At 44.1% G+C, this 16,287-nt stretch overlaps 1 protein-coding gene across 17 annotated transcripts in view; it reads right to left on the reverse strand.

Annotated features, from left to right (window-relative positions):
• The window catches only part of MARK3 (microtubule affinity regulating kinase 3), a 62,450-nt gene extending 49,150 nt beyond the window's left edge, over positions 1-13,300 (reverse strand). For 4 of the 17 annotated variants that reach the window (XM_050337242.1, XM_050337231.1, XM_050337230.1 and 1 more), the window contains exons 1-2: positions 12,667-13,298; positions 4,400-4,438 (exon numbers count right to left, since the gene is read on the reverse strand). In XM_050337242.1, coding sequence (XP_050193199.1) covers positions 4,400-4,438; positions 12,667-12,717 — 90 coding nt within the window. In that variant the 5' untranslated portion in view covers positions 12,718-13,298. Of the gene's footprint in view, positions 1-4,399; positions 4,439-12,666 lie in introns of all 17 variants that reach the window. The other 13 variants (XM_050337234.1, XM_050337233.1, XM_050337232.1 and 10 more) reach the window with 7 other exon arrangements.
• Between the last annotated feature and the right edge of the window lie 2,987 nt (positions 13,301-16,287).

Below are 16,287 nucleotides of genomic sequence, written 5' to 3' on the forward strand. Positions count from 1 at the left end.
ACACAACATTCAAAAGCATTAGCAAGGCCTTTGGGGAAATCCTCAAATGATCCAGCTCAAACTTTAGGTTCACACTGAACTTTGCCCTGATGGGGGCAATAAAGACGTTCCCAGTTGGTAACACAATATCCATTTCATCACCTGGTAAAAACCAAGTGGAGCATCACCCCAACTGCAGCAGCAGTCGAGCACTTTTAGGAACTTAAGTGGACTGCCAAATCAGTTACAAAACATGGAGGTGTTTGATATTATTTCCCATTTGCACTACTGTCCTAACTAGTGTAGGAAAGCCTTTGGAGAAGAAACACAAAAGATAAGCTTTACCAAGAAGAGCACAAAATGTTAACCCTTACTGGACAACTTAATACTACTGAAAATCTAATAAAAGGGGTTTTTTTTATTAGAAAAAACTCTTGTACTATACTTTTGTTCCTACAAAACCACAACTGAAAATACCCAGGACAGCTTGTAGAAGGAGGAAAGAAATCTTACCTAAAGTACAGAAATCTCAGACACTGACAGGCTGAGAACCAGTTACAGAGATCTGAGACACTGTCTGCAATCTGTTAAGTTCCTTTCACTCAGTTTCCCAGAACAGCTATTAATTGCAAAAATAAATGGGTATATATCATACCTATACTAATCTTTATTCATTAAATCACATGGTTAAGATTAAAGTATTTTTTCATTTCCTCACAGCCTGTTTATGAAAAAGCAGGTCTCCTTATGTCCTTAAATCATGGTTGAGGCCTATACACCAACTTCACTAATTAAAGTATTAGAAATACTCAGCATCCTGCAAACATGGAACAAATATCTGGCTCCACCACAGATGATGCAATAAATTCAGAGTCAACCCAGAAACCCCAGATCTTGCTCTTCTACTCCTCCTCCTCTTGCTGAAACCCAATGGGGACAACCAAGGAACTGGCATACAGAAACATTTAGTCTGAAAATCATTGTAGCATGAAGATGAGATCATACCTCAAGAGCTAACAACCATGGTACAGGCACAAATGAACAAATCCGTGCTTGCATGACACTTGGCAAGTTCACACTCTATTTAATAACCTGATGTAACCCTGTGACCATATACTCTGGCATCTTAGGTTCCCTGGTTTGTTAACTTGAGTGCAGCAGCTGTGATCAAATTACTTTTAAAAACACATTCATTTCATCTAAGAAGTACTACTGAGAGAAGTCTATGGCAACTCCTGTAAGACTGTTTAAATAGTTATTGTTTCAAAAAACACACACACTGTGGTGTATATAATGTTTTACTAATCAATCTGGCTTTAGCTTCTCCTTACTGCCCTGGTTAGTGCATTGCCACCAGATTTGTATTTCCCATATAGGTACTTATTTTCTATGACCACAATACCCCTTCACTTTAATAAGTGAAGTACATTGAGCTCCCTAAACGTGCTGCTGTAAGAATGATTAAAGACAAGGAAACATTTCCTGTACCTGCGTTCAGAACTCTCTACTATTTTTCAAACATCTTTTTGTGGGGCTTACGCTAGAGATGGACATGCCATACCAACAGTAGGTGCAGTAGGACTAAACCCAGAGACTGCACCTTCTCTTCAACACCCGACTGATTTTACATGGGTAGAACTAACCCTCTCGGCAGAAAACCATCTGTAACTGACCACCAAACACTGATCCTAAGTCTTCAGGAGTTATTGCTTCCCATTCCCTTACCACAACATGACTTTCACTCCTGGATCCTTACATGCATGATTGCACATTTGGCTGAAGTGAAACACAGTTTCCTTTCATGCAGGATACTAAATGTTCCTAATGATTTGCCCATCCTGCCCTATTTCATATTCTAGCAATCTGTATCCTAGTTTTCAGGAGCAGGAGTAAACATTCCTTCCCAACCACTAATAACTGGCACAAGAACAAGAAGCACATCTGTAACAATATCCACTAAAAATTTAAGTCTTGATAACAATTCAGTGTTCTCAATAATATTTTGAGACCTACAACAATTGGGTGCTTACGAATCAGTAGTTCTCAAGGAGAGGAAGAACAAGAGTAGTCACCAGCTGAAGGAACTACTAAAGCCAGTGAAATCCTGTATCAACAATTTCAGTATTTTGCATGTCCTTAATGTCAGGCTGGTGCTGGTTGTTCAGGCCATCTTAGTAACTGAGTGTATTGGCAATACCATGTCAAATCCCTACACTTCCCCAAACTTTGACTTCTAACAAACCTTGCAATACACATTGCAGAGAACTTCTCTGTCAGCTCCTTTCATACCTTCTAGTATCAAATTATTCAGACCAGGTAGAAAAAAAGCAGCAACTGCTGATGCTAGATGCTAACATCCTCCTGCATTGCTACCTGCCGTGCTCATAGACCGGGATGTTCCGTACAGGGCCACGAGGTTATTTCTTGGATATATTAGAGGCTCATTTCAGTTCAAGTACAGCATCCCAGGAATACAACTGTACTTCTTACTCTGCACTACACTGAGTTGATAACTCCTTGGGAAAAGAAGTGTATCAGAACTATTCAGACTAAAGCCCTTCCACACCCAGGCACTTGCACAGGTGCAGGAGCTGGTTTTAGCAGGAGCCAGCCTGCCTCCCAGCAGGGCTTGTTAGCTTAGGCTCTCCAGCAGACAGGTTCAACGAACAGGTTGCTTTTGAACCACACAACTCGCTCTGAAAACAGAGTATCTGCATCTGCATTGTCTTGTGCTTGGACTGATACATCATGTTAGTCCTGAGCTAGCCTATGAGGCTGTTGAGATGTGGGCATCAGGTACCACCTATTCCCAAACCAGAGGACCTGAGCACAAGTTATTCAGAACTGATCTTAGTCTTATCCAACTTTATATAAACAATATCAGGCAAAAGAAAAATTGTTATACTAACAAACTGTATTCCACATAGTAAACCACCCAGTTAATACATCTTGAGAGCTTCACTGTCCTCTGTTGAGAAATGACTTCTTGTGACCTATAATTTTTCTTCTCCATGCTTCCTAGCTTTGCACTTAAAGGGTAGAATTGACAGCTGTGAACTCATTTGGACTAGCTCTGATAAACTGAGCACAATCTCCTTGTATGGAGGTTTGCATTTCCACCCTAACCCAGATTAATTCTTTTCAAGAATATGACCTTTTTGAGCTGTGGTTTTTGAGTATCAAGCTGTGCGTTCCCAAGCAGTTCAGTTCTCTCCAACGGACTTGCTCATGATTGTGTTTCACTCTGTAGAAATCCAGCCATTTGTAACCATATCTAATTTGGACTTTATTTCACTTCACATAAATAAATCTATCAGCAAGTCCTTCTTCTGTCAGACATATTATTATATTGAACAGAACCCCAAGTTTTCTAAAAACCATAGAAAACACATTCTCCATTTCAACATGGATTTTCTTTTGCATATGGAAATGAAGGAAGAAGAACATAAACTCAAAACTGAGTGAAAGTGTTTCTCCCAACCAAATAATTTTCAAGAAGCTGTGATAGGTAGATGGGAAGCTAAATGGTGTAGGCACAAAGCAAAATACAGGTGGGTCCAGGAGAACTTAAAATCACACATTGGCTTGTATAGCACCTGTCTATACTCGGGTACTTCCCTGGGCAGTTTCCTCAGCAAACAGATTAACAGCAGCACTCACAGCCTGGAGAAACAGTAATAGCATCCTCTACTCTCCAAGTTGAGATGCAGGTCATTTGTCTTTTCCCAGGTAGACCCTCAACTCTGTTGATTTTGCCTCCCTCACTGCACTGACCCCCAAAAACTCTGTTCAGTTTCACACTTCTTTCCCAGGTTCACATTTATTTGACTTCAAGAAGATGTGGGGTTTGTCTTAAAAAACATAACATTCAAAACGAGCACGTGTTTATTTGTAATAAGTTTCCATACATTGTGGTAGGTGAGCTGTATCTCCTGGAGGTGCATTCTGCATAAGAATAACACTCACTCATGACACTCACCATGGCTGAGTGATTCCCAAAATATTTGTCTCTACACAAAGCAAGACCATTATGCTGTAGATGGGGGACCAAATCAATGAGATTGAGTACTTCATGTGACTTCAGGTTAGCCAGTCACCGCCTCTTTTAAAAGGTCCCCTGAAATCCACTCAAGACAAGAATGCACTTTCTTCCACATCTTGGCGTGCATCCGGTTTCATTTCAAGGTCTCTTAAATACTTTAAAGGGTGGTTTGTTGTTTTTCACTATCCATTTTCAAGCCAACAAGACAACCCTTCTCATAAAAACAAAACATTCTCCTCCCCACCTCCCAGCTCCACCCTGTTATTACTCAACCCAGAAGGAAACAGGAGTAAAACATCTCCATTTGTGGGAGTCCTTACTGCGAGGGAGGGATTGAACCTAAGACCAACTACATTTGGAACACAACACAAAACCCACCTTTTCGCAAAAGCCTTCCCCCAATGATGAGCCGACATCCTTTCATAGCCAGAAAATGATTAGCATGAAGAGAAAGAAAAAGAAAAGGAAAAAAAGTAAAAAAGCAAATGAAGTATGAAGGTGTTGACAACTGAAATCATTTCGGTAGGTGTTAGTTTTATCCTGTATCTTTATGATTTCAGGTATCTTGTCATTCAGAGCATTAGAAACACACAGGGCAGAGGATGACTAGTATCAAAGTTCTTGAACTGCTTAAGAAGATGCCAACAGTTGAGAAAAACCTGAAAGAGACAGAATCTGATATCCATTTGAAACGTTGAAAAACAGTAAGAAATCAGAATATCCAAGACCTGCAAAAAAATCCATGTTTATTTACAGAAAGTAGGAAACACTTTCTAAAACAGGGAGGACAAATGGCATCAACTTTTTTTTTTTTTAAAGTATTTTTAATACAATAGGGAAAACTACCTTCTCATCAGCCAAAATGAACTAATAAAGTTTAATCTTACAAAAATATCTAGGAATGTTTATTACCTTAGTTGTTACCTCATCTCTGTATGAAATACTGCGAAGTGATATTATAAAATTTCTTGGAAAGCTGTCAGACTAGTAACAATCATGATAGCCTCACTCAATTCAGCATTTTTAATTATAGTAAGAAAAAACTGTACTTAAAACCTATACCTTAAAACGTTAATAATATAAGCATTCCAGGACACGATGAACATTTGAGACTAAACTGCTTCATTACCTTAACCTGGGCACACAGTATATAAATAGATGGTAATTTCTGGCTGTGCACTCCCCAACTGCACTCTTATTTATAGAAAAACTTATCAGGAAAACATACCATAGTTTTTTAAAAATTAAAAAATATTTTAAACTAAACATGCAAAGACAAAATTTCATTACAGCCCTTCCCAACAGTGTGTTGAATTTTACTTCCCATTTATCATTAAAGTCTTTAAAGAACACACAGACTGCTGAGTACTACTCATTGTAAGAGAAAAAAGGTACCCCTAAGGATATTCACAGAGGTAGCATCTTATTGAGCAGAGATATCCCTGAAACAGAACAGCAGGGCATCCTGCGACTGCTGACGAAGGAATTCTACTGGAAAGTCAAAACAGAGACTTACATTTCTGGCAACCACCAAGAGGTGTCACAGCAAACACTCAACCACAATTGTTTATACACCAGTTACTGCTCTGGGAATTCCTAAGTCAACCTATACTATAAAATACTGCATTATTTTCCTTGAAGATAAAACAGGAACACATAAGGGGAAGATGGCCTGTCCTTGTCCTGATTTTACTTCCCTCCTACCACTGACCAGGGCACAAATCAGGACATGGAGCAAGGAGGATTTTGTCAGACCTAGTATGCAGATGTTGATGTCTGCATACCCAATTATTTGGTTCCAGCACATATAATTAAAAGGTAGTTTTTAGACTAGCTTGCTACATAATCAATCTTAAGGGTAAACAGTCATGGCTTCCATCTCACAAAATTTTAAATGCTCTCCCACAAAGAAAAATGCTACCCAATGTGGCACTAAAGTTATCAATCCATGAGGGCAGACTTAATCACTGAAGTGGGCTACAGCCCTACCAGTATGGATGCTGTGATCGAGTGGAACAACTGAAAGTGTCAGAATTCAGCAAGGGAGACAACAGAAATATAACATAGATGTTAAGGGAGAGAAAACAATAACTTGGATGTTCCACTGTCAAAAGGGGAAGGTTTTATTGTGCCTGTCATAGTATTTATTCATGTAACTGGTATGACACTTCATGAAAACGAGTGGCTAGTTTAATTAGGTTGTATCTGTCAAACAATCAGTTTAAAGGGAGAACCTGAGGAGTAAATAGTCTTTAGCACACACAAGCTATACCTTTTTGATACACATTCCTAATTCTTCCAAACCTCATCAGGGAAGGTGAAATAAAGGAAAAAAACAGGACACAACAGCTGCAGGTCAAACCGAGCAGCCTGATGAAGATGGACAGTACAGACACAGGACACTTTCACCTGGCAGAGGGAGCATTGCTACCCAAAGCAACACTCGCACACTCACAATTCCAGCCACTGACCAGTGGCGGAACTGCAGTGGGAATTGCTAGTGACAAGTGCACCACTGCCCTGAAGATCAGAGTCAGACAGTGCCAACAACCAAGCATTAGGCCTTCAGTGAGGGAAGGATGCTCCCCTCTGCAGACACAGAGGGTCCCTTCCACGTAAAACCTCTACAGACTCTGTGACATGTTTGACATCATTTGGTTTGTACTCTATAGAGCATATGAAAGAGAGTGAATCTGTAATTCCATGATTAGCACTGAACAACACAACAGTGAAGAAATCCTGCTTATATAATCAAAAAGATAAGTCTGGTGCCGGTTAGAAAAGCTCTTTAAAAGCTCTTTTGTTTCTTCACATTATCAAGATCTGACACTCATCATATCTTTCCAGCCAAAAGTTTCTTTACTGATGATTAAAATGGATATTTATTGACATCAGCCTGGGGAATAATAGCTGAAGAGCCAACCATATTCTGTTCTTCATCAACAATACTGCCAACTAAGTTGTTTCCAGAATCATCACTGTCAGTAATTACATCCTAAACAAAAAAAAAAAAAAAAAAAAAAAAGGCACCAAAACCTCACAGTTGGTTTTCAAAGACTATATAGAGCTTGCAGACAGAAAACTTTGTTTAGGCTTTAACCCTGAAAGAACAAATTTTACTTGAAAGTCAGTTTCTGTTTATATGTATATATATACATATAATACACACACAGAGCTCAACAACCTGCTGCTTTATGGGCCAAAAATTTGTCTTAACTCAAGGGTTTCATCCAGGAGGCTGATTGGAGCATTACCACAGGTACAATCACTATCTTTCAGGTTTGTATTTTAAGAGCAGTAAGCATCTCTTTACCATATTTTCTAGAGATTTTTAGTGGCAGATGATCTCCACACTAAGAAGAGTCAACCTTGATAAGCCATGAGCCTAAAAAAAAAAAAAGGTGACCTCCATTTTTGATCTGGCTGACATCCATGAGGCAGCATTACTTGACTGAGAAGAGGAAGCTGCAGACACATGCTACTTATATATCATATGAAATGGAGATCTGGGGAGACAAATGCCTCCACTCTTAGAATTCCTTTGACTTGAGTCACCTGAGACATGTTGTCAACAGGAACTGTCTGCTTACATCAACAGGAATATGTCTTTTGACTGGAACTAAAATGGAGAATTGAGCAGGTAAGGATACCAGGTGAGTGGGTACAACTCACCTGTTTCCTTTTGTTTATCTTCTTTCAATAATTTCTGTAGTTGTGTTCTGTTTTTCAGACTGCTACTTCTAAATGTGACTACCATAAAAGTCACATTCAGTGGTGCTAATGAACTAAGCCTGACTTTTTAACAACCTCTGGAGTAAGGTCTTGCAGCCTAGCTATTCTGAATTACTGAAATAATGGAAAAAAGGGAAGAGAAAAAAAAAAGATTTTTCCAGGAGCAGAACACAATTGGTGAAAGAGGCATCATTGTACTTCTATATCTGCCTGTAGTTGTAGAACAGCACTCTAGGGAGGGCTAAGGTAACTCGAGTTGTGCCACAACTGCCTTAATTTAAACCAAAACAAAAATAGTAAGAAGCATTTCTAACCCTCCCCCACCTGAACTGGACACTCCCATTCTCCTCTGTGTCAGTTATCTGAAGCCACACAGAATGGGGATAAACCCACCTTTTCTTAAGGGTTTATTTCAGTCAGATCAGAGCTGACCAGACCCGTCAGGCAGCCCCACAGTAATCAGTGCCGGCACAAACCGCGGGTGGGAAGAGGTAGCTGAGGCTGATGCCCCCAGCAGCCTCCCATCAGTTCGAGCTGACTGAAACCAAGTGATTAAACACCTCAGCACAGGCTGTTTAGCACAGCTGAAGAATGAAACTGCCCACTTTAAAATGTGAAAATACTAGCAGCCAGTGACTCGCAATGTCATGCAACACCACTAGGTATTTTTTGAGTACAAACACAGGACCAGGCCTACCAGGCACCCCAGGCAGTAAGAAATGCACCCAAAAAAAGCATTTTCCTAGTCTGTGAAAGGTTGGAACGAATAAAACACATCCCAATTGAATTCCTAGAATATTTTTTGTTTCTAGTTATTTTGCCACTTTCACCTGATTTAATTCAAACCAGAATATTTATTAGAACTGGTAAAAAATATGGAAAAATGCAGATGGTCCTGTAGAAGAAAATCTATCAGAACTTTTGGCCACAGAAACACTTCCCTTCTCAGCCCCTTCTTTTAAAAAAACACACAGGATTTCATGCTACGGAAGAAAGCATTCCAATTACAGATATATTTGTAATAGGAGAAGACTGATAAATAATATATAGAACAATGCAAGCCTGCATATTGTCTGCAAATGCTCTAATGCACTTCATAGTTAATTGGTAATAAACCAAGATATACTGCACTAACCTTCACAGTATCTTAAAATTACATTTTTGCACCTAAGGCTGCCTTTACTAAACCTTTTTAAATTAAAAAAAAAAAGAGAAAGTGATACTTCTGCTGCACAGAATCCTTTTGTATAGTCTTGTGCAAGCACAGTTGCCATCATGCTGGCATTTTTCAATAGCAAATTTTTCACATTAGGCACAGTCATGGAGATGAGAGTATATTTTAGTCTTGCTTTTCCTTAAATTACCTAAATTTTTAATTCAGATTGGCCTGCAGAATTGACACATTCAAAGCAGTTACCTTTTCTGCCCCCAAAAAAACACAGCTGTGCAATGAACATGAAGGTTTTAATTAAACAGTTTAGTCCAAGGTTTTTCTTTTCTGTTTCACACTCCTGAAAAACAAAAATCTTCCAACCTCCATAGAACCTGTATTTCCTTGTTTCTATCTATAGTTTGCTACCATCTTCCCACTCCCTGAATATTTTTTTTTAATGAATAGTTGTCCTACTCCTCACAATCTTGCTCCTTCTGCTCCTATTTCTTTGTCACTGCTTGTCCTCCATCCTGCCACATGCACATTCCCCTGTGCCTCTTCTTATCTTTTGTTTTCCACCATCTATTTTCCTTTCCCTTTGTGTTTCCACACTTCTCCTCCATCTTCTCTCCCTCCCTTCTCATCACTAGTAGAACAGGTTTACTCATTCCTCTGTCATCTAAAGTCCTTCTTCTGCATCTACCCTGTCTCCCAGGTTTGGATGAAGGAGGTCTCTGCTCTCTCTCTTGTGCTTTTTCTCTCACATGCAGGACATATTTCTGAGGAAGACAGAAAAGATCTAATCCTCTCATGCACTTCTGCACCCCCTCAGCAGCTGGCAGCCACTGCTGCACAAGACATGGCCAGAGAGGAGCTGCTCTATCTCTGCGGTGAGAAGCCAGCTCATCGCAGGCCAACAGCCAGCTTCCAACTGTCCAAGTGTGAAGTTCCTATGATCACAGATCATCTGGGATGCCTTTCCTCTCAAAACCAGGTGACTCGGAGCCAAATTCTTTAATCTCAAAGGCACCAAAGCCTTGATAGCTCTGAGTAGCTTTTGGGGAAAGTCACTGTGACAGTATTTCCACTTCAGCAGTACATGTCTTGATAAAAACCCTTAGAAAGAAGAAAAAAAAACAAACACCAAGTACTGACAATTAGACCTTTCTTATTCAACAGGAGTTGCCAACTGCTCAACGTGGTTAATTGCAAGCACAGACAATGATAATTTACGCTCACTGTCATTCTGGAGGCTAACTTCATTTTCAAAATTGCAAGTATAGGCATGGATAAGCTATGATCAGCATGCTTCAATCAGATCCAACACCAGCCAAGCCTTTGTCAGCAGTGGTAGCCTTCCAAGCAGAGAAGGCAGTAAATGGGGTCCGCAACCATGGCCCAAAGGCTAGCTGAATACCTTGGCACCTCCTAAGCCGCTTCAAAGACTCCTCTGAATATTAACTAATTAGACCTCTCTTATGTGAACGAGAATCAAGGGCTCAATTTACCTGCCGCTCAGATTTGGGGTGGATGAACAACACGCTCAGATTTGGGGTGGATGAACAGTTAAGATGAAGTAACAAAGTCATCACATTTGGTATCAAAAGAGACCTGGCCTGTTCACAGCCGTAGGGGTAATTCAGACAGACTAAATGTCACATTTAAACTTAGTTTTAAGCAAGGTTGAACAGCACATGGTTTAGAAAATTTCTAGATAACTGATGCCCACGATATCTGAGAGAGCTTCCTGAGGGATATGCTGTTGCATATTATGGGCCTTGGTTCAATGGATTTGTTGAGTACTCAGATTAATCACTCCCTGTCAATATCACTACCTACAGGTATTTCTGTGGTCACCAGCACAGATTACAGCACTTGAAAAATATGCCTTAACCTAAACCTAAGGCAGTTCATCTGCAAGCAACACAATCTATGGATGTTAAATTATGAAGATTACTAAAGAGAAGTGTTAGACCAATATTCTGAAGTGAGAATAAGGTGCCTTAAGTGGAAGACATGTAAAATCTGACTTCAAGTGCTAGAACACACAGCTTGTGAATAATTATGTTTCCTCAAGCACATAATAAGTCTTTCCACCATTAGATTATCCACACTAGAATTTGAATTAACTGGGGAATCTCATCTGAACGCTTTCTAAAATGATTTACTGTGTGGCCTCCACACACTCACATGGAGCTTGAAAACCTCAGTCAGGTCTGCTTACAGACTAAAACAATTATCCAAATAAACTCTGTATAGTATTTTGTAGAGTATGTTTCAACTTCGACTCTCCCCATGGCATAGGAAGGGCCGCATAATATTTTAATTATTTTCTTCCACAAGACAGGAAGCTCATTGAGATTTTACAACCAAATATGCTTAGTTGGCTTTTTGCTCAATACAGCCCTTAGCCTGCAGGTTGCATGTAGTGCTAAAACAAATAAAGATCACAGAAGTTAGAAGTGCCTATTATGTCAATAAAATCTAAATCCCTAGTAATGCAGTAATTGTTCCATGCAGCATGTTTTCTAACGCTTTGTCTGGTCTTGTTTTAAACAATGGGGCTACCATCACTTTTCTCGGACTATTTATGGTCTGGAACAATCCAACAGTTTTTCCTGATCTTTAACCAAAGTTTCCACCTTTTATGCCAGTCCAAAACATAAGAAACCTGTCCAAAAAAAAAAAAAAAAAAAAAAGCCTCCTCTGTCAAGCTTAGCATCTGCCTTGTGAAGAATATCACATAGCCTTTACAAAAAGCCAAACACAAAGTTCACCAATCTACTCATTTTAGACTACAGTGAGTGACAACTCCCTTCTGTTTATCATCTGGGGACATGTCAGAGCCTATGCAGAAAAAATGGTTAGACAGGATACACCAGGATCAAGTAAGTTTTAACTTGGAAGAAATACAGTTCCTATCTGCAGAAAGGGAGTCTCCTTACCGAGCTTCGTTTGTGGCTATATGCTCATGTGGTAGGACTACTTTTTTTTTTTTCTTTCTTCCTTTAGCATACGACCTTTGTGATTGTTAATACACTGTCTGATTTAATCTCGTAAATAAAGTGTCAATTCCTAAACCTTAGCTTTGTCAAGGTAAAAAACCCAAAAAACAACACCAAACAAAAAAAACGGGAGGGGGGGGAGGGAAGGAAAAGGCTCCCTTGTGCGGAAGGTAATTCCAATAAAGAAACCCTTTTAATGTCATCTGAACAGGTGACTAGCCTAACAGCGTCATTACCACCGAGAACCCTGCAAATTAAGCAGGGAAGAGGCCTATTATCTAGGTCACCTAGCCCACCCCTACCCGAGCTGAATTATTCCCATCTGTTTACCAGAGGTTTATTCGGCTGCTTTAGCTGCAAGTTTGCATATTAGGAGAAGGCAGCAGCCCCCCAGAACCCCCCTCTCCACAGCCGATCCCCGCCACCGACATAACCAGCCCGATCCCCGCCACCCGGAGATACTCGAATAGCAGAAGGGGAATTAAAGAGGGGACACCGGGGTTGGGGCTGGGGAAGGCGGGGGGGAAGGGAAGGGATGCCCGCAAATGCCACGGAACATGCGAACCGCGCTGTGAAAGGGGTTAAAAAATAATCGATTCCGAACACATCGGTGATCTGGGCAGGGCACAGGCGGCGGGAGGTCCATGACAGCGCCCCGCGGGGCGATGCCCCCCGGGCCGGGCGGGCGCGGTGCGGGGCCGGGCGGGGTGCGGTGCGGTGCGGAGCGGAGGGTCCCCCGCGGCCGCGGTACTCACGTTCTCGGTGTCGCGCTCGTTCACCGTGGGCAATGGAGTCCGAGTGGACATTTTCCCTCACTCGGGCGGCCGCGGCGGCGGCGCGCACAGACACACACACGGGCCCCGGGCTGCGCGTCTGCTCCGAGATGGTGGTCGCAGGGAGCCACCATGAAGGACAAGGTGCTTGGCGGGGGGGCGGCGTCGCGTCGGTGCCCCCCCACTAGATCCTCCTCGGGGAGCGGAGCGGCCTCGCCCCCTCCGAGTCCCGCGGGCTCATCCTACAGCCGGGGTCCGCGGGGGTCAGCAGCGGGGAGGGGGGCGCCTCATCCAGCGGGGAGGAGATGCAGCCGGGGGAAGGGATGGAGCCGAGGGAAGGGAGGCGGCGAGGGAGCGGCTCCGGGGGGGAGGGGGTGAGCGCAGGGCGGGCGGGGAGGAGGCGGCAGCGGGGACGCCGCGCAGCCCGGTTTCTCGCCGCCGCCGCCGGGGCACGGCTAGCGCAGGCCCGCCGCCCGGGGGGCTGCCCTCTCCTTCCCCCGCCGCGGCCCCGCTTCACCGCGCCGCCGCTCGCATCGCCGCCCTCGCCAGGCTCCAAGCAGGCCGGCGCCCCGCGGGCTGCGGACGCTGGGTGGGTGCCGGGTGGTTCGGTGCCCGCCCGCCGCTCCCTCCTTCCCTGCCTGCCCCCCGCCCGCCCCGCCGCCGCTCCCGGACGAGCCAAGATGGCCGCGCAGCTCCTCCGCGCCAGCCCAGCGCCGACATGAACCGGAAGGTCCCGCCCCCCGCCCGGCGTGTGCGGGGGCCGCGGGGCCGGCACCGGCCCTGCCCTCCTGGGGATCGGCCCCTGCCCCTGTGCCAACCCCGCAGTCCCCGGGGGATCGGCCCCTGATCCCTATGGGGATCGGCTCCTGCCCCTGTGCCAACCCCGCAGGCCCCGGGGGATCGGCCCCTGATCCCTATGGAGATCGGCTCCTGCCCTCCCGGGATCGGCTCCTGCCCCTGTGCCAACCCCGCAGTCCCCGGGGGATCGGCCTCGAACGCTATGGGGAGCGGCTCCTGCCCTCCCGGGATCGGCCCCTGCCCCTGTGCCAACCCCGCAGTCCCCAGAATCGGCCCCTGATCCCTATGGGGATCGGCTCCTGCCCTCCCGGGACTCAGTCCCTGCCCCCGTGGCGACCCCGCCGTCCTCCCGGGATCGGAGCAGCCCCCGCGGCTTGGAGCGCTCCTCGTCTTCTTGTGAGACCCCACCCGGAGCACTGTGTACGGTTCTGGTGTCCCCAACATAAGCAGGCCATAGAACTGTGGGAGCAAGTCCAGAGGGGGCCACGAAGTTGGTAAGACGATTGGTGCACATCCCCTACGAAGACAGGCTGAGGAAGTTGGGGCCGTTCAGCCTGGAGAAGAGAAAGGTTTTCCTCGTAGCAACCTTCCAGTATCCGAAGGGAGCCCACAGGGAAGCTTGAGAGGGACTCTTTGTCAGGAACTGTAGTCATAGGACAAGGAGTAATAGGCACACATTGAAAGAGGGGAAACCTAGGTTAGATAATATAGAAGTTCTTTACCATGAGGATGGTGAGGCACTGACACAGCTTGTCCAGAGAAGCTGTGGATGCCCCATCCCTGTAAGTGTTCAAGGCCAGGTTGGATAAGGCCTTGAGCAACCTAGTGGTCTAGTGGCAGGTCTCCCTGCCCACGGCCGAGGTTTGGGACTAGATGAACTTTAATACCCATTCCAACCCCTTAATATTCTATGATTCTATAAACAGGCCCTCAGGGAGCTGCAGAACCCCCATGTGAGAGGAGGCGCAGTGTGAGACAGGACAGGGAGCTCCGATATTGGGAAGCACCGTGGGGTGAAACTGCTGAGAGTGGCAGGAGAAGTGGCAGCATCTCCTCCCTGGGGAAGTCCAGTCAGGGAAAGGGGCAGATCCCACTGCCCACTCACGGACAGGGACAGGGACACTGACATGGGTACTCTAGAAATATGTCTGCTGTACAGCCGTGTGCAGGGTTCAGTCCTGCCAAAGCATGTCCTCCCTTTTCTTGGGCTTTCCCAGCCCGTAGGATGGTGTGTGGTACAGAAGGGAGCTCACACCTGGCAGGATCTGAGGCTGTTGCTGGCAGATCTTACCTGGTGCAGTCAGGTACCCATGCAGTGTTACAGCACTGTGTTTTCATACCAGTGTGATGCTTGTCTTGCCTGGTGGAGGAGCCTAGGCTATCAAAACATCCTTTGTATATCCACTAGTTACTCTGCACAATTATTTATAAGTGTACAAGGAAGATCTTGTTATAGTCATGAGTAGATCTAATTATGAATGAAAAATAAGAAAGAGAAATAACTTCTGTATATTCAGTGTGTAGGTGGTTTAAAACCAAATCTATTTCTGATTTTTTTTTCAGAGAAAATATGAACCTCTGTAGAAAAAAAATGCTGGATCTGGTGAGATTTGTAGAAACTTGGCATCTCTGTGGATCTGGCAGCCTAGCAGTAACATTTTGTCTTTCTGAAGTGTAGTTTATCTGACAAACTTTATGGCTCTCATAAATATTTACTAGCCTTGCCCTGAAATCCATCCTACGATGTAGGTAATATTTTCCTTGCTTTTAGAGACACAAGCACGGAAAGATAGCCTTTGAACACTACCCATTAAATAAGTTACATGTCTGTTACTTCATCATCAGGACTACAAAATGCTCCACAACACCTGACCTGCAGATCTTCCTTCCTTGCTCTCACGTTAAGCTAATGCCTTGCTCTGTATTAATGACAGGAATTTTGGATTTGAGGACTCACCTCTTGTGGAAATGATCTGTATTTCTGTGTGTACATGCACATCCATGTGCCTGTTTGCTCAGATGATACACACTTGTAGTGGAGTTGCTCTCCCTGGGAAGCAGGCGGGACCCTTTGCATGGAGTGGGGAGTGGGATTTGTCCGTATCCGGATCTCCTGACTCCCCTTTTGCCACAGGGTTGCTTCTTCATCTTTTTCTTTTCTGTTGCCGGTAGAATATGTTCTTTACAATGTGTTTGTAAAAAATTGTAACTGACTTACATCAGAGTCAGAAAAAGGGAAAAAAATAGGCAGATGTTTCCTTGTGTTGTTACCCAGTGCTCTCACCCTGCACTCATGGGCACTCCAGCCAGCACGAGAAGGCTGAACTGCCCGTGTTGGAGCTAGGGAGTCATTCACAGCACGTGAGCAGCAAACTGAGCTCTGTAATGCTGTTTGCACCTGTGAGTGTGCCTGTCCTGAGCCTTGGCAAAACAGATCTGTGGAAGTTCTGTGCACAGGCGTGAAGAGGCATTAAACTTAGCTAGGCATTGTGTTTTATGTACTTGCATTGCTGCCCCATGGAAGTAAGTAGTCACTCCAATAAAACCTGAAATGTACGGTGGTGGAAAGTCAGGTGAAAATCCTGGGCCTGTTGATACAGCAGGAGTTCTGCTATCACCCTGGATAAAGCCAACATTTAATACTTGCAGTCCAAATTAAAAGAGGCTGGGGAAAGGGTGCAGGGGGAAGAGGAGTTGTAGAGAAGGGCTGTGTGTCTTTCAGAGTCGTGTTTCTGATTGGCAAAGTGATTTTGAAATAAGAACTTTTGAATAATTGCTTGAGACCACAAAAGTAACAGTAGCTGA

This window comes from Myiozetetes cayanensis, unplaced genomic scaffold, assembly GCF_022539395.1.
Source record: "Myiozetetes cayanensis isolate MyiCay16 unplaced genomic scaffold, myiCay2020 scf6-25, whole genome shotgun sequence".
Classification (NCBI taxonomy): domain Eukaryota; kingdom Metazoa; phylum Chordata; class Aves; order Passeriformes; family Tyrannidae; genus Myiozetetes; species Myiozetetes cayanensis.